The 26,362-nt window shown below is 42.8% G+C and overlaps 1 protein-coding gene across 2 annotated transcripts in view; it reads right to left on the bottom strand.

The window, feature by feature from the left end:
• Positions 1-3,466: 3,466 nt before the first annotated feature.
• The window catches only part of Rhobtb3 (Rho related BTB domain containing 3), a 67,207-nt gene continuing 44,311 nt past the window's right edge, over positions 3,467-26,362 (bottom strand). For both annotated transcript variants that reach the window (XM_048331088.1, XM_048331086.1), the window contains exons 9-12: positions 19,830-20,003; positions 16,307-16,473; positions 8,229-8,325; positions 3,467-6,244 (exon numbers count right to left, since the gene is read on the bottom strand). In XM_048331088.1, the coding sequence (XP_048187045.1) occupies positions 6,129-6,244; positions 8,229-8,325; positions 16,307-16,473; positions 19,830-20,003 (554 nt within the window). In that variant the 3' untranslated portion in view covers positions 3,467-6,128. The remainder of the gene's footprint in view (positions 6,245-8,228; positions 8,326-16,306; positions 16,474-19,829; positions 20,004-26,362) is intronic.

Genomic DNA, 26,362 nt, shown 5'->3' with positions numbered 1-26,362 from the left:
GTATGTGGGAGCTAAAGATAAGTAAACCACCAGAAAACCAAAGAGGAGCCCCAATTCCCTCCCCATTCAATGCATTCGTAGCAGGTAGCAAGGGGGTAGAGAGGTGGGAGCCATAAAGTAGCTTTCTATCACTTTAGAAGCCGTGTCTACCACCTCTTCTGATGTGGCCTTGTGGTTGACAGACTGCCAATCCAACCAGAGGAATCCTCTTCCTCTCTTCCTTGTCCTATTCTTTGTCCTATTCCTATTCTCTCCTCCCACCCCCCAACCAAAAGAATGCAGAGTGCTTCCTAAACATCCCGCAGCTGACAAGAGATACTTCCCTTTACGTGAATCTAAGCACTGAACAGTAAGTGTTCCCCACTAATGAGTAAGAGTCATCTTTCCTAATAATTCTTTGACTATAGAAGATTGAGGCCCTGCGAGCTTCAAAACCTTCAGGTCAGACAATGTACACTATATTCCCATGTTTCACAATGACAACGATTGACAACGTGGCCCTTCTGCATTAACTTTCACTATAGCTCTTTCCCCAATATCTTAGTAAAGGTGAGCAACTGATTTACCTAACCAGAAGTTTTTCCGGTTTATTTATGTATGGCAGTAGCAGCAGGGAATGAAATATAAGCTCGTTTGAAGGACAACTGTCATGCACATATAATTTTCTATTCAAAATGTTTGTTGTTGTTGTTGTTGTTTCTTTAATGGATCCCAGCCTTTACAGTAGCTTCTGACCACTGCTGTAAAAGCACAATCAGTAGCTGTGGATGTGTGAGCTCTATTCCACCTTAGTTTTAGGGACCACTCCTATATGCCAAAGATGTGGCTGACAGTTGTGGTTTCTAGATTTCCTTTTTACACAGACCAGAATCTCACAAACAGCTCAGTAAGAGGTGGCTTCCAATAATGATTAACTCTTCCCAGTGTTAATGCTAATAAGTCTTGTGCAACATGTCCTTGGCACTCTAAAGATGCTGGGTAATTTCTCCATTGGTTGAAAAAGGATAAAGGTAAGAGGCTGTGTGTTGTGATGGACACTTAGACTCATCTGCCTAAGCAGTTTACATTCTGTACATGTTTTCATGTGACCTCAGAGCACTCGTCCAAGCTATTACAAGTAAGCTATTACAAGTAAGAAGAACGAGTCACAGAGATGCTAAGTAAGTTGTCTAAGATTTGTCAACACGGCCCATCTCCAGGGGGCAATAGCAGGAGCAATAGCAATAGCAGGAGCAATAGCAATAGCAAGTACTAGCTCCCTGCCCTCCATTCAGCCTTTCTCTATAAGAGGTCTGTGACTCCTGGCCCAATGGGGCAACTGCTGGCCTCCCAGGGCCTCTGAGCACTGAGCCCCCAGCTCAGAAAATGATTAAATACTTCTCCAGAGTAGACTGTCACTCAGCTCAGTGTTTCCCAGAGTAGGTTCCACAGGACCCCGGTTCCACAGCATATTGATGGCGGTGCCTCCCTGAAGGAGCTCGGGTCAATTAGCAGGTCAGCTCAAGTGAGGCCCGAATCCCAGTTTTACCCTTTAAACATATCTGAATTTATTTTGTGCTGTTACAAAAGATGGGGAAATTTACTCATTTTAAAAACAAAAACATTTGGAGGCCAGGAAATCCAAAGTCGAGGGGCCTACAGCTGGCAAGGTGCCTTCGTGCTGAATCATTCCATAGGAAAGGTGGACAGGCCAGGAAGGGCGAGAGCGCAAGGCATCAGACTCGGGAATGTTGTATACTTGGCATCCATCCACGCTAAGGGAAGCTGGAGCTGTCATGGCCGGCCTGCTCCACTCTCCGCACTGGTGCACTGGGGTTTCAGTCCCAATACCTGGGCTTTGAGGAACACCCTCGGGCCCTGGCTCCTCAGATTGATGTACTTTGTACACGGGAAATGACCTCAGTCCATCTTAACAGCCCTGCATCTTAACCAACTCTAGTACCAACTCTTTTCAAAGCCTCATGTAAACCTGTTGTGAGAGATACTTAAGGTTTACCTTGGAGTAAATGATCTCAGGCTATGAAACAGAAACAAGTTTATCTACTTCCAACCTACGAGGAGACGGGTGTAGGACAGATATTTCTTTCCTAAGAGGAAATATTGGTAGTGAGAAAAAATGCAGCCCTGGTCCCAAATAAAACTAAACTCCAACAGGGAAAACAACCTTAAGTTTCTTATCTCCAGAGTAATGTTCGATGACTCTCTCACATTCTGGGCACACTGAGGTGAGGGTTGAGCCCAAGGCCATGGGCCGCCCCAACCCATGGCTTTGCTGGGCACAGGTAGTACCACAGCGGCCACTGTTTGGAAGCCAGGATTGAAGCTCTCCCTGGCTGGGGTGAAGTCCAAGGGCCTTCGTGGCAGTCCCAGCCTCGCAGCCCTGCTGGACATTTCATTACTAAGACTTCCTGGAGTGACTCCATCAGTGACACGTGTCTGGGCAGCCAGTTCATCCTCTGAAATCTAGGTGGTTCCTGCCCTCAAATGATAGCTAAGAAGACACTACCATACACACAGATCTAGAGATGCTGTAACAAGATAACAATAAGCTATAAATGATGAGCTGGGAAAGACATGTATTAGAAAACCATGCTTTCTAGGAGAGTAATACAAAAGGGAAATGCTCACGTTGGTTTTTATTGGATATGTATGCTTTTGACAAGTAGATAGAAATGATGATCCAACTCAAGCCAGTCATGTGTCAAGTTGCAAGCATATTTTCTGCTTGGGAGACAATTATCAAGGCAGAAAAGACAGGTCCTAATTATGAAAGGCCTTGCTAGCAATGAGGACAATGCAAGGTCTTGCACGAATGATATGGCTCTTCTAGGAAAGTATGTGTCTAGATCTGACTTATGTTAGGAACAAAATCCCATTTTAACTATAGTGCCTTGATGCATTCAGTAGATTTTACAGAGAATTTAGGACTCTTTAAGAAAGGGACTACATCATTTTTTATCTTCATGTTTTACCTTCCTTGCTCTCACCTCTTCCTTACTGGCTCCTTAGTCCTAGGATGTTCCAAAATCTTATCCCTCTATTCAACAGATTGGCCTCTCCATTTTACAAATTCTTGGGTTATTCAACATTGTACCTACAAAGAACTCAATTCTATGCTTCCTCATTATCAAACCCTTCTGAATATAGGCAAACAAAGAGAGATTCTTTTATCCTTCAACTAGCTGTTAAAATTAATTTTAAAATTGTCTAATATTTGTTCAGTACCAGAGACTGAACCTAGGGCCTCAAGATGCAGGGTAATTGCTCTACCACTAAGCCACATCTCCATCCCATAAATAATTCTTTTAATCTCACCACACACATATGAGTATCAGCAATATCCTGTTTTATACATGATGGAAATGATCTATGAAATGTAATAATGCCTAGAAACACAAAGTAGTATTTCCAAAATAACTTCAGCAATGCAACATGTAAAATAAAATAACTGCAAGACACTTCATTATACTTGCTTTAAAAAAATTTTATTTGTTACAAAATGTTAAATACTAAAGCTAAAAACATATAAATTCCAATCAGGCTATATTAAAATACACATATACCCTTATTTGCAAAATTATTAAAAGTTGAATTAAACAGATGCTTTAAATAAAATAATCTTTGAGCACATTTAGGTCTAATTTTTATCAATGTAGTGTAGTTTGTAAAATTACAGTTGAAAAGCTGGGCTCTCAAATTTATCCAATTCTTCAGTCTTTTATCACTACCTAAAATTAAGACACCATGCTGGCTTTGAGAGGGTAAATTTCAATTACCATACTGAGAGTTCTCTATTAACACACATCTTCCAGCAAGATGGAGCAGTCAGAGGTATACAAATGGCTAAACAGGATGAAAACCTGGCCAAGAAAGCAAGGGCCTTAATTCTATTATACAATATCTTCTCTAATTCAAGTGGATTGCTAGAGGAATTGAAGCAGAAATCAATACAAGCATACATCCATCTAAAAATAATATTTCAATTGCCCAAAGTCCATAAAAACCTTAAAACCACAATCACTCCTCAAAGACATTAAGTAAATTTCTTGTTATTTAAAAGTGAGTGAATTCAAAAGTATGAAGAGTCTACATTCAAACAGGTTTAAGCCTAACACACTGTATTCTGATGAGCTCTGGAAAATCATGTCTGTCTAAATCACTTACATAGGTGATGTACTTTCATAATAAAAATTGGCCCACAACTAGGAGACCAGTTTCCAACCTCAGCTCCTACCCAGTACCAACTCTAAGAACTAGCTTTAATCTATTTAGAAGTCAAATAGTATTTTCAAATGATACTTTATTTTGCAACTTACATATCTCAATTTCCTAAAGGTTTTAGAATCTAAAATGGTACAATTAAGAAGCAGGCTGAGGATATGGTTATATATTGTAAAAGTTTGTAAATGTGAGTGGATTTCTAAGAAGTCAGCTCTAGTATCTATTCTTTACAATACTAACTCTAGTTAAGTCAGATTTGCCAATAATTAATTCAGTGAATAAAATACACAAAAAAGTCCATAAAATACATTCCAGTAATATTCACTACCACAGTCCAATTAAAGTTAGGTGTCTTGGAATATATCTATAGAGAATTGTTACTGCTTCTCTGGACAGTGTTGATATGCATACAAGGGTTAACTATATGGATTCCTAATACTATAAGACTTTAATCAATCTTTGAAAAGTTGTGGAAAAAATGTATATTCTAGAGTCACTGGAAATTAGAAGAAAATACATTCCGATACTAAATTACATATGACAATGAGACTAACAATAAATAGCAATCTGCTTTGCCAGCTCCGGGCTGCTTCATGGCATCATTACATGTGATAGGACACAAATTCTAATTCTGTTCTCTACTAGCATTCTTTCTGCACACGACAGTCTGATTTATATCCTTCCTTTTACCTTACTGGGTAAGTTAATTAAAGTACAAAACTAACATCACTCCACACCATATAGCTTTGCAATCTACAGGAAAGAATTCAAGCAATTAAAACTACTGACATCCAAATCTTACCAAATACACTAAGGAGAGAACACTTCTTGAGTTGTCATGACAAGCATCTTTTTCCTGTGTCTTTATAAACATGTAGTATTAAAATCAGGTTAATGAGTCATTCTTACCAACATTCTCATCTTTCAGAATGAGTAAGAAGATACTTCTTCATTTGGAACTGAGCCACGATCAAGTGTTTCAAAGCTAGCACAAGGCATTTTTCACATACCGCTGGAAGTGGCAGAAGTTGTCTTGGGTACTACAAATTTCAGCAGTCCAAATTGTGCATTCTTCCCTCCAACAAGCCACACCCTCTTCTCTTGAGATCAGTTTCTTTCTGCTATCAGAGTATGGTATATGAGCATGAAAACAACAGTAGTTTTCTTTTCAGGAAATATACATAATTGGTATGTCTGCACCTGGCACAGTGCAAAGTGAAAGCACAAGGCCTTCTCCAAATGTGGTTAAGAATTCAAGATCTTACAACTGCACTACAAGTTGAAGCCAGGAAACAGGTTAGACACTAAAGCCTGATTAGGTTTCCTGCTTAACCAGAATCTTAGAGAGAGGACAAGACAAGCTGGCAAGAGTGTATGGAAGAAAGACGGACTTTTCTTCATGATACTCATCCAAACACTGTCACTGACTCAGAACCAAGAGGCATGCCACCACCATAATCTTGTTTGAATGATTAGTTCTTCCCCTAAATTTCTGACTGTACCAATAATACACTGCGTCTTTAAAGGCTCCTTATTTTAATAGAGCACTTAGACATGATGAAATTTCTGTATTAATCCTGCATGGTTCATTTAATGAACTTTTTTTTGAAGCTGGAAAAAGTTTTAATGTCACTAAAGGAACAGGATATTTTAAAGGGAGAACATACCTGTCCAACAGTTTTATATTCTAGAGAGAAGCCTTAGTTTTTTAGTCTGAAGTATATTATGTTCCCTTTTAAGACCCACAGTAGTGTTTTTGCAAAGAGAACTAATATATTAAGCTGTATGGTGATGTATTTTTAATCACCCATATACAGTCTATTATAAGAATTTTACTGGAATTCAGAGGCATCCCAATCTTCATAGTTATAAAAAAAAAAGACATGTACGCATATAAAAACTCCAGGTTACATGACTAAGCAACGACATTTCCGGGAGTGAATATACTTCCTGTATTCTGCAAGCTGCTTCAAGTACATATTTGATGGCCATCTGTGCTTTTCAACAAAACTGCGTTCTTCCACTAAAATTTTAAGAGAAAAGAATGTTAATTGAACATATTTTTATTTTGGATCAGTTAAGGTATTAACTATTAAATTTCCTACAGAGTAGATGAGATTCATTCTGTTATATACCCTTTCCTCTTCCCTGAAGCTTTCCAGAATCATTTAATACTACTTTAGCCAACACCAGGCTTTTTGTTGTGTTTGTTAAATCATTTCCAATTATAAGTGGCTTGTCCATACATTCACCAAGTAGTATTTATTATTTCCCTTTTCTTTTTCAGTAAAACCTTTGTCTGTCCTGGAGGGTAATTCACTTATTTTCACTTAGTCTCTTTGAAGTGAACCTTCTAAACTCTGTACTCTTGTCCTACCTTCAACTCGGTCCTCGCTATCAAATAATCTATCCATTCTCTTGTGATTGCTACTGCTCCAGAGGACTGACTTCTCCTAAAGTTCATTCTTTGGTTTCTAGGCATTCATGTTGGATCCCACCATTCAGAAACTCCAGGTCTTTCACTTTGCTAGTTTCCCGAGTCTTGGTGAAACATACCCTGCACTAGCCTGCCAGTGGAATCATGTTTACTGAGTAAAACTTTATGTAGAACTCTCACCTATAAAACAGATAAAAGCAAACTACACTGAAAGGAAAATTCAAGAGAGACACATTTTTGCCCTTCTCTTTCCCTTTCTCTCTCCTTCCTACCCATCCCTTTCTGTCCCCAACTGAAGACAACCTTCAGGCATTTCTGTGAAGAGCATCTGTCCAGAGTTTGAAAGTACTTGACCAAGTATTCCTTAATTACCTTGTCATTTTCTGTTGTTGGTCGTGGGGCTTGAACTCTGGGCCTGAGTGCTGTCCTTGAGCTAAAGAGCTCTTCAACTCAAGAATAGTGCTCTACCACTTGAGCCACAGAACCACTTCCAGTTTTCTGGTGGCTAATTGGAGACAAGAGTTTCACAGACTTTCCTGCCCGGGCTGGCTTTGAACTGTAATTCTTAGATCTCAACCTCTTGAGTAGCTAGGATTACAGGCATGAGCCACCAGCACCCGGTTATTTCCTTGTCTTTTCAGTTCAAGTTTCCCCCTTGCATCTATGCTGGATAATAGCATAAGCACACTGTAATTAATTGCAGATGAATCTGACTGTCTACTCTGAAAGCTATTCCATTTTCATTTCTTTCCTTTTATGTAGTATTAGGAATCTCACCCTTTGACTGGTTTCTGTCTTACAGTTTATCTTCGAAATTGTATTACAAATACACAGCAAATTCACAATACTTGATCAATTAAAAATTGTTATTCCACAGTAATATAAGGAGTGCCTATAAAATATACTTAATAGATACAAATATCTAACTTTAAAGGACCATGTATTTTAACATGTGTATAACAGTACTTGAGTTCCTTTATAAGAAATTATTAAAGTACTATTTAAATTTTGCTTCTGACTTATTTAGGTAGTTAAAACTAAGATCTCAGAAGTGGTGCTGTGGCTCTAAGTGCTAAGGTGCTAACCTTAAGCAGTAAAGCTCAGGGATAGTGCCCAGGCCCTGAGTTCAAGCCCCATGACTGACCAAAGAAGCAAAAAGAAAACACAAAATGAAACAAAACCTAAGATCTCATTTACCACAAGTAAATGCTAACCTAAGGCAGTTTGACTACTTTATCTCTCAGACAAAAATGTACAGCACTTAAAAATGAATGCCATTTCAACTATAAAATAATAATCAGAAAATCTGTTGTGTAACACAAGTCAAACTGCTTATGTAACCCAAGTAACAATAAATAAAAGTGTCATGCAGTTGTTGAGTCACTTAAAGGGACTATATTAAATTTTCTTAATTTACCAAAACTACAGTTTTTACAATTATATCTCAAGAAAAAAGACTACACATATTTACTTTTTGCTATTAGAAATGGAATCCAGGCTTCTGCTCTACCACTTGAGCTGGGCCCCTCCCCCCAGAAGCTTTCTTCTCAAAGTGAAATTGGTGATCTACCTGAAAGGTCCTGAAATTCAGGCTTTTGACTGAAGATGAGGTAGTTACTGGCAATGAAATGAAGTAGCCAGGTGGAGAGGCAATCAGAGTGGTGAAACTGCAAGACAATGAGAAGGAAAAAACATTGCACATAGGAATCACCATTATGAAATTGCAGCCAGACAACGGCCTGAGAGAAATCAAGGAGAAGCTTCCTTCCACGTTTGTCTACGTAATGCGGCCTTCACGGGACTGTCACTGCAGAGAGGGGAGTGTTATTTATAAGTAATAATAAACACTTCATTCAATGAAGAAGCAGAAACAACACTAAGATGCTGCTGCTGAAGTGATTAACAAAAAACTGTTGCTCTTAAAGACTGAATTGAAGCTTTTAATTCACCGTCATAGAATTCCCTAGCTGCACTTGTACTTCCATCAGAGAAAAATATTATAGAGAGCACCAGCCAAGCGAGTCCATCTGAGGAGCAAACCCAGAACTATTTTGAGGAGGAAACACCATCGGCCAAAGGGTGTGAGTTTTCATGTGCAAATATTTCTATGAGCAGGTAAGGTTTGAACAGCTGCTTTGAGTGGACCTGCGGTTACACTGAGCATGACTTCCTGCACAATTCTCCCCATGGTGAGTTCAAAAAGCTGCATGCTGAAGGAAACTGAGAGCAGTATGGCCACTGACATCAAAACCTTGGCGTCAAAACACTGACACTCACTAGTCCAGCCAATCACTAACTCAAAGTACGAGCTGAGTAAGTACAGTTTATTGCTGTTATCATCATCCTTGTGATACAATATGTGTAGCAGGTGGCTTCCCATATTATCCACACCTAAGTGTACAGCACAGTGCACTAAGTATACTCACATACTTGTGCAACTATTGAGTTCCAGAACTCCAAACTGAAACTCCATACCCGTTACATAATAACTACTCTTAGCCTCCCATCCTTGGGCCCTGGTTATCTCTACTTTACTTTGTCAGTATAAACCTGACTAATCTCAGTGTCTCATATGAGTGAAATGTTTAGCCCCGTCTCTTAGCCTCATGTTCTCCAAGGCTCATTCACAGTGTAGCATATTATCAATGCCATTCATTTATAAAGACCAACGGTATTATATTACATGTGCATGGCACACTGTTTATCCTCAGATAGACATTAGGATGTATCCAGCTTTTGGTTGTGGATGGTGCTTTGCAGAATACTCACAAATATTATAAAAGTGGTGGGTAAGTAGTAATATTATGCAAGCATAGTAAATAGCATTAAATTAACATTATTATTTCATATCTTAAGGAATAAACAAAAACAAGAACTTTCAATAAGCTATATAGTATGAAAATATTTTAATATAGGGTCAAACCATACTGTATAAATGAACACATATCTCTTTTTATCACTACACAGAATTTCTGAGCTGGAAGGAACTTTACAGTTTTATGTCCTATCACATTTTAACTTTTTCCCCCTCTTTAAGCACATAAATATGAGCTAAAGGTAATGGAGTATGAACATGTAGTTATTTTAACAAAAGCTATTAAGCCATCAGATGACTGACTCAGAGTAGATAACCTATCACCACCAGAAGGTCAGGACATCAGGACATGGCCTAAGGGTTATGACTTGGAAAGAGAATAGAAATCAGAGATAAAAGCTGGCTGTAAAAATATGCTTCAAATGCACAATCTTATATTTTCTGATGATTAACGTGTGTGTGTGTGTGTGTGTGTGTGTGTGTGTGTGTGTGTGTGTGTGTGTGTGTAGGTCTTGGGGCTTGAACTCAAGGCTAGAGCATGTCCCTTAGCTTGGTTGTGCAAGGCTGCTATTCTATTACTCGATCCATACTTCTACTTCCAGTTTTTTGCTGGTTAAATGGAGATTAAAGTCTCATGGACTTTTCTACCTGTGCTGGCTTTGAACTATGATCCTCAGATAGCAGCTTCCTTATTAAAAGGTAGGATTATAGGTACATATCATTGGTGCCCTAGCTGGAATCTTACTTGTGACTAAGATTTAAGGTACCACCATTGTAAGCTCTTGACATGAGATAGAAAGCATCTCTTTGCTAAAGCTAGGTTTTTGGGAAAGAATATACTGTCACAGTAAGTTTAAACTGAAGTAGAAAAAAAGGGAAAGGTATTAAAAAGTCCATAAACTAAATGCGATACAACCTGAGAGCTATATAAAGAATATGGCAGTATTACCTAAGAGCCACAGAAAAGAGCCAGAATTGTATGGACCCAGGTAGCCAAATATTAGATATACATTCTAAGAACACATACTAAATTTTAATATGAGAGTACATACAACTTTACAGTATTCAACAAATTTTACATAGCTATTGCTTACATGGAAGAAGAGAAGGAATCGTCATTTTGGTCAGAAATTGATTTGTTTGAGAAAAACAAACAAACAAACAAGGATCTCTGGTATATTAACAGATGGAACATAGCCAAGCACTTGTGGCCCATGACTGTACTCCTAGCTACTTGGGAGGCTGAGATCTGAGGGTCATGGATGAAGCTAGTCAAGGCAGGAAAGTCCATGAGACTCTTATCTAAAATTAACCATCAGGAAACAAAAAAATAAAAAACAAAAAAAGACCTGGAAGTGGAGCTGTGGCAGCTCAAAGTGCGAGAGTTCTAGCCTTGAGCAAAAGAGCTCAGGGACAGCGCCCAGGCCCTGAGTGCAAGCCCACAACATCATCAAAAAAAAAAGAAAGGAAAAAGAAAGAAAGAAAGAAAGGAAGAAAGAAAGAAGTTCTTTGACAGAAATAGGAACCAAAGCTAGAATCATGGTAGACAACTGAGAGAAGGAAGGAGAGAACGGAAAGAAAAGTGAAAAATACCCAAACTGCCCATCTCTCAAAGACATGGATGCTCAGTCTGTCTCAAACTGTGTTTCGCTAAATTCCTCACATAGCTGGTAAAACATTCAAAGAAAGGGAAACTGCAAGGATTAGCAAAGTACACTAGTTTCTCCTATATAAAAGTTTCACTTCCCAACATACACAGGAAATGAATGAAGAGATAAACTAATTTAGTCTAATCACGCCTATCATTATACAGGGGCTCATCTTGTCATTTTCTTTTAGAAGCTCTGAGAAGTCATCTTTTTTTGTGGGGGAAGGGCGACTCAATGGAAATTCAACTTCCTATCATGCCTGTGTGACTCAGCAGAGCACTACACCCAAATGATTCTGGCCAAGGACCACTGCCGAAAGAAAAATTCCACATTCATTAATTCTGCTGCAACACTACGTAGTCACAGACACCACTGTGTCTCGTAAAAATTTTTTTTTTTCGTCAGTCCTGGGGCTTGGACTCAGGGCCTGAGCACTGTCCCTGGCTGCTTCTTGCTCAAGGGTAACACTCTGCCACTTGAGCCACAGCGCCCCTTCCGGCCATTTTGTGTATATGTGGTGCTGGGGAATCGAACCCAGGGCCTCATGTATACGAGGCAAGCACTCTTGCCACTAGGTCATATCCCCAGCCCCTCCTAAAAATATTTTTAAGGTATCTTATAAAAGTATTTAAAGGGCCGGTCACTGTGGGGGCTCAGGACTAGCTGCGACCTTAGTCTAGAGATGGAGGAGTTCACCGTCACCCCTAGTCTGGTACCATGCATTTCACAGTGGCCTTCTGGAGACAATGCCTGAGTCCACAGAAGCGACTTGAGCACAGAGAACTTCAGGTGTGTACCACCATGACCAGCATGAATTCTTCACTGGAAGGACAAGCTGGCCACACAAAATAGACTCCCCAACCACTTCAGCCCATCACTGGAGGACAAGCAAGCACTCCAGCGCTGAAGCACATGTCCAAGGGCTCTGCAGCGAGAGAGGACTGGCCCCAGAATCTGGATTCTGCACATATTGGAGCATCATTTGGATGTGGATGGTTAGCTGACTGCTTCGCTAGCAGATTTGTTTTAGTCATCTGCCAGTTATCATTCTTCCTTCCGTACTCGTGTGGATTTCACATACCACCTGGATGGAAGCAACTCATAATTCTCAAACACTGTCATTCCTCCCATGACTGTGTTTCTGAATCCTCTGAGCTCACCACCAAAGTGTGTGCAACATGTGCTCGTTGTGCATGGTCTAGGTGTGCAGCATGTCTAGTGCTCATGGCCAGCAGCCCTCAGCTCATAAGTACGTTCTAATCAAGACCTGATCAGAATACAAGTGACAGTAAATATGTGCAGAACAAGAGGATAGGGGCAGATAGCTATGTTTCTTGGTGCCACTTCCTGAAGAGCAGTTGAAAGCCTAGTGGAAACTCTGGTGACCACAGCTGTATGATGGAGGCCAGGAAAGTGGACTTGTAAAACTGTGCATGTATCTGGCAAGAGCAGGTCCCCCAAACAAACTAGACACTGTTGTACAGGGGAGGAGCTGTGGGAGCAGTTCTCATCATGATTCCACCCATTCTACCTGGATTACAAGATTCTAACCCCGCCCCTATTTTTCATGTTTCTCTCTGACCAATGAGATACAAGAACTGGGGCCACACCCACATTCCACGTTTCCTAGTTACACTGGTATTCCTTTTGTTGACTTACACCACTACCAGCCATTGGAGAGGGTAGAGGTGCTAAGTGGTGAGTGAGAGAACTGAGGTGATTTTTGGAAATAGAGTAGGAAACAGAGAATCGTTTTTAGTGACTGTGAGAACAAAAGTGATTTCAAAGAGCCTGGGAATGGGGCCCCCTCATCTTTCCCATCCCAGTGCTGAGATGTCTGAAAAAACAAGAGAAAAGAAAATAGCTTCAGGAAAGAAACTCCTTCAAGAGTATCAGCAGAGAAATTGTCCTGACAGGCTTGCAGTTTCCAAGAGGAAGAAGAAAACAAAAAAGGGAGATATCCCCAAGACGAACACCACAGGGGACTGTCAATCAACTGAGGGTGGAGCCAGAGATCACACTAACTCGGAGCCTTTGGACACAATGACAGCTGTCACAGTCCAGACTGTCCCGGGTCCCAATGACACCAAGGATCTAGAAAGGCGCTACCAACACCTGATGCTTGCCCTGGACTCCAGCAGAATACGCAACCAGCAGCTGTGGAGTGTGATTGAACAACTAAAGCAGGAAAGGAAAGAGCTCCAGGATCAACAGGGCAAAGAGAATGAGAAGATGGCCTGTATTGTGGAAGCACAGAAGATAGATCTGGAGCTCCACAAATTATCAATTCAGATGTTGGTTTCAGAAAATTCTGATTTCCAATCTGCCCTGGCCCACGTGCAGCAGCTGGCCAATGAAAGAGAAGCGGAGCATGCCGATCGTGCCAGCCGCCTGCAAGCTTCGCAGCAACGCGTGGAGGAGCTAGAGAGGACACTGTCTGCAGCCTTCACCATGCAGAATGAGGCAGAGACGAGCAACCTCGAGCTCACCAACGCCCTGAATAACCTGAAGCTGCAGCTCCAGGACAAGATCAGAAGCTACGATAACCTGAAGGAAGAGAACACCAAGCTGCAGGAGAGGCTGCACGTGCTCCTGACGCAGAAGGCCGACACGGAGATCAAAAGTCCTGAGTTACAAGTACTGGAAGAGCGGGCAGAGTTGGAAAGACAACTAGACAGCATGAAAGCGTTGGTGGCAACATTAACGGTGGAGAGAGACACCTTTGCGGAGGACCTGAGGGTAGAGCGCTCCAGGTGGGATGAGAAGGCCCAGCAGCTGTTGGCGCAGAACAGCCAATTGACAGAGGAGAAAGAGCAAGGGGCGAGGCAGGTGTTGGAGCTGGAGAGCAACGTGATGGCGCTGAGAAAGCAGCTGGCAGAGCAGCAGGCCCAGGCCTTCCAGTTGCAGAAGGAGCTCAAGAACCTGGAAGAACAACATCACATCCAGATACAGGAAACCCAGAGCCTTCGTTTCCAGAACCTGGAGCAGCAGGAGAGGCTGAGGATATTGGAGAAGAAGGCCGAGGCATGGGAGCAGCAAGCTGAGGATCGACGCAAGGGCTTTGAGACCATGGAAAAGGAACGTGAGACCGTGCGATGCACACTGCTGCACAACCAAGAACTGAAACACCAGCTGGCCCAGCTGCGGGACGCCTTCCACAGGCTGAGTGAAGACAAGGAGGCGCTCGCCAGCATCCTGCACTCGGAGCAGCAGGACAAGAAACAGCTGCAGGAAAAGCTGGAGCAGCTGGAGAAGAAGTCAACACAATGGAAAGAGATCGCTGAAGCAAAGAGCCAAGCAGCTCAGAATTTGCAGGAGCTGCATGACCAGTACCTAGAGCAGCTGCGGGAGCTCAGAGCCGCCTGTGAGCGGCACGTGGCCTCCCATCAGCAGCTGACGTCCGAGAAGGAGGCCTTGCGGCAGCACCTGCTGAAGCAGACCCAGCTGCTGGAGCAGCTGCAGCAGGAGCAGGTGCAGACCAAGTCAGAGGACCAAATGGGACCTCAAAAGTTGCAGGACACATTGCATTGCCTAGAAGCACCAAGGCAGGAGAATGAGCAGCTTCGGGCCCAGCTGAGCGGCCTGGCTCTCCCGAGGGAAGGGGAAGGAATAAGCCTAAGAGAAGAAAAGGGTAAGAAGATGATACCCCCTGATGTGACAGTTCCAGAGTATGAAGCACTAGCAATTGCTCAATCAAAGGCAAACCACAGGCAGCAGCTGCAGGAGCAGCAGGCCCACTGCAGGTGCCTGGCCAACCTGGAAGCCCAGTGCCAGACCAAGCTGGAGCATCAGGCCATCTTCCCCAAGAGCTGGAGCCATGGCGTGTCTGGAGACAGGAAGCAGAATGCACACATACCCAAGATCAAGCTGAAACTCCATTTCACCCACAACCTGCCTGACAAGGTGGACTACCAGAGTCAAGTGGACGGCCTCCACCATCAGTGTGACCAGCTGTCCAAACACATCAGTGCCATCCAAGAGTCTATAGTTTTCTACAAAGAACAGATGGAAGTTCTTGATGAGATGTATCAGGAGAAAGACCAGTGTGTCATCCAGCTGTCCCAGGAGGTGAGTGAAAAGAAGAAGCAGCTGCAGGAGCTGCTACTGCACCTTGCAGGTGAAGGCACGGAGGGTCAGGACAAGATGCCGGCAGCCATCCACACCCTCGCTGCTGAGGGCCCCTCAGACCTGTTGCACCCTACAAAGGTGGAAGTTATGGAGGAGCAGGAGCAAGGTTTTGAAGACATTCCACTTGAAGACAGTCTGGCACCTGCCCCAGGAGAGGCTGGGGTGTTTTGCCCCATGCTGAAGCCCACCACAGAGCAGATCATGCCACTGTTGCCTGGTATCCAGCCCCACCAAGAGCCTGCAGGCCTGGGCAATGAGCCCTCCTTCCCATTCTTCTCGAGACTCATGCAAATGATGAGTTTGGGACAATGACTATCTAAAGACCTGGCAGCCACTCTGCTCTTACATTACTTTGGGAAATGGCAGCTGGTGGCACTCTCTGAGGCCTTGTTACAACGGGAGATGGGAAGGGGTAACTGCAGACCAGACAGGACAGACACTGCTAGGAGGTGGCCCAAACACAAGTTTGGAGAGCAACGGCATTGTTTTCGTTTATTGTACTAGTGACGTTATTTTATAACTCACTTCCAAATTAGCCTATTCATTATATTATTTTCTGATATAGTTTCATGTTCATTTATGAAGTCGTTTTCCTACTTCTTCAGATTTGTTGAAGGAAACATTAATAGTTTCCTCAAATGAGTCATTTCATTATTAAACATTAGATGTATGTGAATTCACCCATTTCTTAAAAACTGCAACACTGAATTTTCTCATTTCTAAGATACTACTATGATAGTACACTCAGGTAATAAGACAGCAGAAACTGTAAAAAAGTACAAGAGGTTATTAAACCTTACAGTTTGGAAAAAAGAAATAATTATTCCTAGAACAAACAGAGGTGTCCGGTAATGGAGAAACATACACTAAAGAAGTACGGAAATGTAATGTAGAGTAATATGCACACTATAAAACATCTATGGTGAGATTATCAAGCACCAAGTTTGCACTTATGAATTTTTCAAGTGATGAATGTGGCATACTGTTCATTGGACCTGTTGAAATAATAAAATTCAAAACTAAAAGGCTAGTAAGTTGTTTTCATTGCATCCACACCTTGGCTTTCTTGAGTAGGTCGACGATGTCGAGGCTCATGGAGGCGAGCTCCCGGCTGGGCGTACTCTGCAGCTGCGTGATGATGAACAGCTCACAGATGTGCTGCAGCCTGGACACTTGGTACATCTCAGCACAGATCAGGAGACACATGGCCTGGAAGATGCCAGCTGATGCGAGAAGGGAAATAAGAGACACAAACGTGATGAACGACTGCTCTGATGACCACAGAAAGCACATCCCCAACAAGAAAGGTGTTAGCCAGTGTAGACTACAGTTCCCAGGAAAGGTCTCGAGGCAGTCCCCACTCCAAACTATGACTCCACTGTACAAGAATCTAGGAAGCTTCCAGCTTGGAAGGAAGTCTTCTTTTTTCTTTCAATTCACCAGAAGGTGATTCTGTAACTACCCTTAATCAATGCACAGGTATAAACTCACTACACTCTTAGCTAAACCCAATCCCCGGGATTTTGCTTGGTTGGCTTTAGCCCCAGGCTTGTTTTGTTTTCACGGTGGTAGACTGTAACAGGAAACACACCTTTTCAATGATTTAAGCATACAATTCAGTGTGTGAAGTACAGTCACACTATTGGGAGTGTGTCAACAAGACAGCTCTAGAACATCATCTTCCCAACCCGAAACTGTACCCATGAAACAACTCCACCCCAATGCCCCCTTCCTCTAGCTTCTGGCATCCGCCAAGTTGGTTTCCTTGTTTGTTTTGTGCTGTCTGCACTGGGATTTGAACTCAGGACCTCTTGTGTATTACACAGGCACTCTACCATTCCTCCAGGCCTTTTTTTTTTTTTTTTAAATTTTCTGAGTAAGGTCTCACTGCACAGGCTGGCCTGGGCTGCAATCTACCTATTTATGCTTTCCCCCTAGCTGGGAACAGGTACCACTACACTCAGCTTTGAATTGGTTGATAGTAGCCAAGGCTAACGTTTGCCTTTCCTTGAGCCACAATCCAATTTCTGTCTCCTAAATAACTAGGATTAAAGGCAGGAGTCATTACCCCTGGCTTGTTTCTTTAATAAGTATAATTATATATATAATTTTCATGTAATTTTCTTCTATTCCTTGTTTACATTGTTTTCTAGCTTTGGAACTAAGAACATAGTAAATATTGAACACAAATAGAGCAACAGTCTATGAAGGAATACGGTAACATTGTAATTTTCTCAATGCATTTATTCTAATATTTGCCTTAAGTCTTCATTTTCACATATTCTCTGTATAGCTTTCACCAATTTCAAAAGTATTTTTTCCTAAATCCATGGTGCCTTCCTGAATAATTTTTCCTGATTAGCAAGATAAAATTTAAAATTAGCAACTTCAATTATTTTAATGAGATGATGATTAAGAAACCAAGTCTTACCAGGTGCTGATAGCTGACTCCTATAATTGAAGCTACTCAGGAGGCTGAGATCTGAGGATCATGGTTCAAAGTCTTTCCATGCAGGAAAGTCCATGTGACTCTTATCCCCAGTAAACTACTCTGAAAAAGCCAGACCTGGCGCAAATGGTAAACCACTAACCTTAAGTTCAGGGATAGTACCCAGCACCCTGAGATCAAACCCCAGGACAAAGCAAAATAAACAAACCAAAAAAACCCACACATTTATCTTTCACAAAAAAAATACTGCTTTCATTTTTATTAATCAAAACTGATGAGCTGGTTCTTAACATAGACAGTAACAACTGGTTCTAAAACAAGAGTAGTTAAAGGAAAGAAGGAATTTTCCTTATGGAACTACTAAAAATTTTTTTATTACAGGGCTGATGACTTGTTTGAAAGTCATTTCAGCAATTTTCAATGCATGAAAGCAGTGAACCTAAAGAGAGGTATGTGTTGATGGTTTCTGCTAGGGTGTCTGGCTGACACTTCAGTTGCACAACTCAGCTGCATAGGGCTTCTTCTAGCTGTGTTTGTGGTGGGAGCCACCTGGTGGTCAAAGGGCAAAGAATAATCAAAGGTGCTTCTATGCCTGCATGACAGGGCTCCATGCTTGTTGAAAGGATTTTGTTCTTTCTTTCTTTCTTTTCTTTCTTTTTTTTTTTTTTTTTGCCAGTCCTGGGCCTTGGCCTCAGGGTCTGAGCACTGTCCCTGGCTTCTTTTTGCTCAAGGCTAGCACTCTACCACTTGAGCCACAGCACCACTTCTGGCCGTTTTCTATATATGTGGTGCTGGGGAATTGAGCCCAGGGTCTCATGCATAAGAGGCAAGCACTCTTGCCACTAGGCCATATTCCCAGTGCAGATTTTGTTATTTCTCCAAGGTTCCTCCATTATGGGAAATTTTCAAAATTTATTCTAACCTTTAGGTGCCAGAAATGGTTGGTTCCTGGTCAAGGATAGTCTTTGGTTAGTGCATTTGGAAATAAAGCCTACAGTCCACTGGGTATCCCAAATATCTTCAGCTATGTTTTTATAAAAGTACATTTTAAGGTGGACTGACTTCACAAGTCAGAACACATACATCTTAGCTGGATGTCAGGAGCGTATGCATGTAATCCTGGCTACTTAGGAGTCTGAAATTGTGAGGACTATGGATAGAGGCAAGCTAGAGAATAAAATTTCACAAGACTCCTTCCCAAACAGTCAGTGATGCATAACTCCTAGATACATAGGAGGTTGAGATTGGGAGGGCTCAAGTTCTAGAGCCCAGGAAGAAGGTCTTTGAAACTCTGTCTCAGTAGAGGAAGCTAGGCATGGTGTATACCTGTCATCCTAGCTTTGACAGAAAGCATCAAATAGGGACTTTGGCAGGAAATGAGGCCCTAGCTCTAACAGGATCAGCACAAAAGAGGCCTGGAGGTGTGTTATTTAGCAGGGGTGAGGTCTGAGGTCAAAACAAATCCAACATCCTCCATGCCATAAAGAAGACCAAGAATTATCCAAAGTCTTTATCAATGTTCCAGTCAAATCAGAACAATAAAAATAGATGCCCAGGGCTGGGAATATGGCCCAGTAGTAGAGTGCTTGCTTTGCATACATGAAGCCTTGAGTTCAATTCTTCAGCATCACATATATAGAAAAAGCCAGAGGTGGCACTGTGGCCCAAGTGGTAGAGTGTTAGCCTTGAGCAAAAAGATGCCAGGTACAGTGCTGAGACCCTGAGTTCAAGCCCCAGGACTGGCAAAAATAAAGTAGTTTCCCAGCTTCCTTGTGAGGTGTCCTCTGCTCCAATCCACAGAACAGAACAGTCACAGACTATATTCCAGCCCCAACCACCTACATTCCTGGATTCCTGGTATGCCTACACTGATCACCAGGCTGCACCTGCTGGCTGAGACTTGTGAATTTATCCAGAATGGAAGAGCTCACACAAGTCTCTCAACCACTGCTCTTTCACATTTAAGTAACTGAAACTCCACTGTTGTCCAGTGACTACTTTCAACTGCTTAGCACATTCCTTGAGGTTAAATCTGTTCTGCCCAACCCAGAGTGGATTTCACAGCAATTTATCAACATTAGGGACAAGGGAAATAACTGTGAAATATCACCTAGCGTGTCTGCTGCTCACCTGGACAACAAGAGTCCGTGTATAGGTATTCTAAAAATGACAAGAAAGTCTCTTTAGAAACACCATAGACTGGAATCAAGACGCTCTTTGCTTCCATGTAATTCCCATTAAACATGGCTGCCATCACTTCACAACGGGCCACCAGGATGGCTCTGTGGGCTGGCACTGTGGTACCTGAAAGAAGGAAAATCAAGAAGATAAACTTGTGAAGAGTGACAATACTACCTATTTTCTTTCTAAGTAGAGTGGCATTGTATTAGCTATAGCTAAACTGACATACAGAACCCACATTTGGGGATGACAATCAGCATTACTCGGGAGATGCCTTAGTTTTAAGCTGAATATCAAAAAGAATACAAATGTTGACTCTGAAACCAACCGTGTGCAGGCTATTTGTTATTTAGTTCACATTTTCTGAAGAGAGAGAAACATGAAAATGACATATGTTGCTTTATGCTCCTATTAGGACTATCCTCTCTATCTGGCTTGAAACAACAGTACCCCACAATCCTCCCAAGAAAACAACCCCATTACCCTTCTCACCAAACTTGCACAATATGCTCAGCCAGGCTTCCTCCTCTCATTAGAAACAAGGAAACTGTAACAAGTAAACCACAAGCAGTCCACACCTCATGGAAGGTATGCTAAAATTATCTCTTGTGGAATCAGAGAAGGCACTTTAGATCTTATAAAAAATTGGAATGAGGCAACGTCTTCTATCTTTCCCCAGGAAGCCACTCTTCTCTACTCTTCTAGCGGAGCAATTACTTCTTCTTGTACCTGCCCATACCCCAGACTAAAGCCCATTAAACTTGAACTGCTAGAGCAAGCTGCTAAACTCTCCGGCTGTTGCTCTACCACACAAAGGCAGCACCAGATAGGGATACAGGTGGCCTCGGACTTACCAAGTAGTAGAACAATTTTCCCCATTACTGAAGAGATCAGGCGTCCACACTGCTAGCCTTCAATTTAGCCTACATTACCTTCATAAGTCATACAAGTAACCACCGTGTGCCAATCATTGTGTTTGGAATTGAAGACACCGAGTTTAGGAAGTCAAAGCTACTCTTTCTTTGGAGCAAGAATTTTAGTTAGTGAAGACCTCACAGCTGGTAGGAGCAACTAAGCTGCCTCCTTCCAGAAAGTAATGCTAAGAGCCAAACCACTCTGTCCTGCCCAAGAATTCACCTACATATACATAAAACTCTCATTTACCATAACATAAGCTCTTCTCTAAATATTTACAATTGGGTTCTTTATTCCCTTTAAATACAAGCAAAACACCTTTTGACTCAGGGAGGAATCAAAGAGCTCCAGGCAAGCACAATGGTGGTGCCGCAAGCCAGTCACTTCTCTCAGGAGCCACAGGCCACTCATGATGTGGCCAGCTGAGCCCTGTGATTGGCCCTGTGACTTGCACAGCCACACTTCCCCCAGGAGCATGAAAGCAGCTTCAGCAATGGCTTCACCCCTCCCCCTGCCCACTCCCAGCCTCCATTTGAGTTTTGCCCACCAAAGGACCGACTATGTTCCATAATTAAGCATGCTGGGTATATATGTAGCCAGCAATTGACAGGTAATGAAGTGTAGCTTGCTTGCAATTTTAAGGTCCAAGATGTTTTAAGATGAATAAGACATCATGTTTTTTAAATCCAGGAAAGTATAGAAGCATAGCTTAAACAAACGATGATCCATCATTTGAGTTAAGCAAGGGGATTTAAGTGACTAAAAATACAAGTGAACAGTAGATAGGAATGGAATTTCCTAAGTAAGCCTGGAAATTTTAACAGAACTTTCCGTTGATAAGGTTACAACAGAGTTGCAAAATCAGCAACAAAACATCTGAAACAGCCAAAGATTTTAAAAATCATTTTGAATTTGGAAATTAGTGTGAAAAACCACTAGACTGTCCATGAGGAAAACATCCATTTCTGTCACTTAGGTCTTTGAATAACTGTTTTGGAAATTGATGTCTGTGAAAGTGTAACATAATACTCACATATGGTCCCAATTTTAATAATGCATATAAAAAGATATCCTGAAGAACATAATTCAATGTTTATGCCTGATTGGCAATTAGATGCAAGTGAAGAATTACTTATGGGGAAAAAAATACCAATTTTCTACTCAAAAGATAAGCGTGGTCTTTGAAAATGTCATGGCCAAACTCTCTCTTCTTTTGTACTGTTCATGTGATATCACAGCTTAAGAAATTTTTTTTCTAAGGAAAAAGAACACTAAGCAACAAAACTTAAGCCAAGTATATTGGTTTAAGACTGGAATCCTAGCTATTTGTGAGGTAACTAGCCTCATGAAAGAGTTCAAAGCCAGCCTGGACACACAAAAAATCTGGCCAATTACATTTTACTCAGTGCCTGGACAACAAGGTGCACAACTGCCAACCCCAGTGATGCAGAGAAGCACAAACAAGGAGGATGGCCCAGAGCAGCCTGGGCATTTAGTGAGATATAATCAATCCGCCAAATGCCTGGAGGCATGGCGTAGGTGACAGAGTGCCTGTCTTACAAGTGCTAAGGCCTTGAGTTTGATCCCTAGTACTGCCAAACAAATTTAAAGGCTCAATTTTTCTAGTCACTTTATATAATCAAATATCTGTTTTCTTTACAAATGAAAATAAAATTGCACACTTTTCCTTTGCATACTGCTATCTAGGTTTTGAAACTCCAATATTTGGATTGTGTTTGGTTTCATTCTAAAAAAAAAGGAAAAAGGATTCTTGCTGGATTGGAGAGGTTTAGAATATATTCAACATAGGTTAACAGGAAAGGAATGTACATTTGTAAAAGAACTTTTCATATGACTCAGGTTTAAATGTTGAAAGGAAACCCCTATCTTTCTGCATCATGCCCAAGTATTTCCAAGACTAACTTTAGAAGAACTGTAATTTTCTTTTAAAGCAAACCTGAATATGTAGTGATGGTCACTATTGTGTGACAGTATCCATGTCAGAGCTTTACACTGCATGTCAACTCCAGTTAGTAACCGGTGACAGCTGGGACCATTCTAAAAGAAGAGCTCACTCTGGCGTCTGGGTTCACAAGAAAATGTACGACCATCTCATAGGCGAGACAGCAAAGATGTTCCAAATTATGGGTGCTAAAATTTCAAGGTCACTTTTCCACTGAATTTGAACAATTCAAGGTCACTTGTCAAATCCCACTGGTATTGTGAGATAAAGCTGAAAGGAGTACAGTGATAGAATCAAATCTGAGCAAAGATCCCAACTAGTCTTTCTGGCCTGTGGGGTACACTCCATCAGGCAGGGTGAAATACTGGCTCTCCTAAGATGTGACGGAGATTTTATTCTCACTTAGGTTTCCTAAGACTCTTAGGAGGCTAAGTGATGTGCATGCTCCAAACTGGAGTGAAGACAAACACTTACTGCATGTGTCTTCACATTTACTATTATTACATGAGGGGAACACACTGCATTTAAATCAATAATTTTTAATGTTCAGAGATATAAACTGCTGGCGGGGAGTGTGGCTAGTGACAGAGCATTGTCTCACAGCACAAGGCTATGAGTTCAAACTGTAAAACTCAAAAGAAAAAAAAGGTAGGGCTATCTAAGACTTCACTACAATATATATTTTTTAAAAAACTACCTATAATGAAGACTTGAGAATGCCCATATCTGGGGTGTAGAACATTTCAAATGGATCACAAGAAGATACATTCACACCAAACCCAGCTGATTCCCTTTACAAAAGGAAAGGACATTAGTTTTTCAAAGTGAAATTAGTATTTGGTTGTCTGTTCATAACTCAACTACAACCAGAAACCACAGGCGCAAAGATTGTTACACAGAGAAGCATTATTATGACCTATAAAGCAAATCTACAAAGCCTGGTATACATTTCCAGAGAATGACTAGAATATTAAACTATCTTAGAAAAAAGATCAATAGCCATGACTACGCCATACTAAAAATCAATCTAGTTTTCCTGGCTGCACTAACCGGATGTCTTACACATAGTCTTTGATACCCACTTTGGAGTTAGAAAGGTAGAAATCTCTGCCCCGCTATCACTGGGCAAGGAAGGGTGTGGGAAATAAACCAGAATGCCAGAAAACGGCTGCAATGGCAAGTGCAAGAACACAGCACAGTGTTGCTTCAGACTTGATCTTTATAGCTGTGATCTCTGGTACAGCTGCTGCCATCAGTCAGTACCACTGTATCATTCATGAGACGGTATCAATAATGTATATGAATTTCTCATTAACAAAACGTGTAATAAGAGGGAAGATGGCGCCGCCACAGTAGGGAGGCACCCCAACTAAATAGTGAACTGGGAACTCCAGCACCCAACACCCCATCAAGAATCCAGCAAACCCAACAACCAGAAGCAACAGAGGAGCTCAGGAAACAAAAAAGAGCAAAAAAAATAAAAATAAAGAGCCTATTATCTGCATGTAGCTGGAAAATCTCCGGGGTACCCCTCCCCTGCCCGCTGACCCTGGCCCAAACAGGGCCAGGCTGGGAAAGGGGACCCGCAAACCGACTGCTGAAAAGTCACGCCAGGAACGCAGAGTCCCGACGGCAGGACTCCACGGACCCCAGAACTGAGTGCAGACCGACAGAGACACCGGAGCTGCGGGACCCAACGGCTGGGATTGGACGTCGGCAGCAGGGGAACCAGGCGGCGCAGATGGGGAGAGCCGGGGACACCATCAGCAAATGACCCATCGCCGAACCCCAGCACCACAGCCCCGAGGAGCCCGCGGCAGCGAGGATGCTCACACAACCCGGGACCAGTAAGTTCCCCATTACCCCCCCCCCCATGGGAGACCAGCTCTAGCAGAGACCCAAGGCCTGCAGGGGGGCTAGAGCTCCTCCCTCCCCGCCCCGACCTCGAGGGAACAAAGGAGCCAGACACAAGGCAGGCGGCAGGGGCCCCGCAGTCTCTGGGAGGACACAGGAGCCAGCAGAGGAGCCAGAGCCGGGCCACACCGGCCCCGCCCCCTCCCCAACAGGGGCCCAGGGACCGGGGGCATCGGAAGCCCCGCCTGAGGAGCCTGGTTCCCTCGGACTTTTTGAACAGCAGTCACAGGCTCACTGAGCCCGAACACACGCCCCCCTCGCAGCTGAGGCACAGAGTCTGTGGGCACCAACCCGCGCCCGGACACTTGGCCCAGCGGGGGCTCGCACATACCGCCCCCCCCAGCAGACTTGCGAGAGGGCACAAGCACCCCCTGGCAGCTTGGGGCAGCACACCCCCGGAGGAAGCAACAGAGTGCACACGCACACGCCTCCCCCACCCCCCGAGGGCCAGCGTGGGCCAGCGTGCTAGTCCCCCAGCAAGAGGACCTCCTGCCCAAACCTCCGCAGGAGCTTCGCACAGGTGAGCACGGCCCCGAGTGGCAGCGCCCGCTCTGGTGGGCGCACTTCACACAGGTGGGCAGGGCCCCCCTGCAGCAGCACCCGCTCTATTAGGCGCATCTCTGCACAGGTGGGTGGGCCGCTCCTCAACAACACCGACCCCGGAGCAACAGCCAAACTCAAACCCAGAGCCAGGACACCAGGACACAAGGCTCCCACTGACCGACCAGCGGGAACCAGCACAAAGCCAAACCAGGCAAGCCACCCACAGATCTCCAGATGCGCAAATCACAAAGAAATATAACACAGTTCATGAAAGGGCAAGCCAACTCGCCAGCTCTAAAAAAGCACCACAACTGAAGAGGAGATGGAGAATAAAAAAACAACTGAGGCTTTGTTAGCAGAAATGATGGAAAGTGTCAGAAACGAAATCAGAAAACAATTGCAGGAGTTCAGAGTAGAAGTCTTGAAGGACATCCAGGAAGCCAAGAAAGAAATGGAAGCAAAAATGGATACAATGCAAACCTCTGTCAAAGAAGACCTTAACATCCTGAGAAGTGAAATGCATGAAAAAATAGATTTAAAATACAACTCTTTAAAGGAAGAAATTTCCACTATCAGAGCTGATCTGGCAATCATAAATAGCTCTCTGACATCCATAAACTCCGCAATTGAATCCACAGCACAAAGAATTGACCATATGGAAGCCAGAATCTCTCTCTTGGACGATGATGCAGCCGACAAGAACCAGAAAATTACCACACTCCAAGAAACAGTAAAGCTCCAGGGCAAAATAATCCAGGAGGTAGTGGACAAAGACAAGAGATATAATCTGCGCATAATTGGAATAAAAGAAGGAGCCGAATACCAGAGCAGAGGGCTTCAAATTATTCTCAATAAAGTGATTGAAGAAAACTTCCCCAATCTCACAAGGGACCCCATCCAGGTAACTGAAGCCTATAGGACACCTGGCAGACCAGACCCCAGAAAAGCCACGCCAAGGCACATAATATTCAAGACTTCAGATCTCAAGAATAAAGAGCAAATTTTGAACACAGCCTAAGTGAAGAAAGAAAATTACTACAATAGGAAGAGGATCCGAATAACAGCAGACCTCTCCACACAAACCTACCACGCGCGAAGAGAGTGGAAGAACACCATCCAAGTTCTACAGGCCAACAATTGTCAACCT

This window comes from Perognathus longimembris, chromosome 22 (genome assembly GCF_023159225.1).
Source record: "Perognathus longimembris pacificus isolate PPM17 chromosome 22, ASM2315922v1, whole genome shotgun sequence".
Classification (NCBI taxonomy): domain Eukaryota; kingdom Metazoa; phylum Chordata; class Mammalia; order Rodentia; family Heteromyidae; genus Perognathus; species Perognathus longimembris.
Note: the sequence above shows the minus strand (reverse complement) of the source record. Positions and strands in the feature narration are given on the sequence as shown.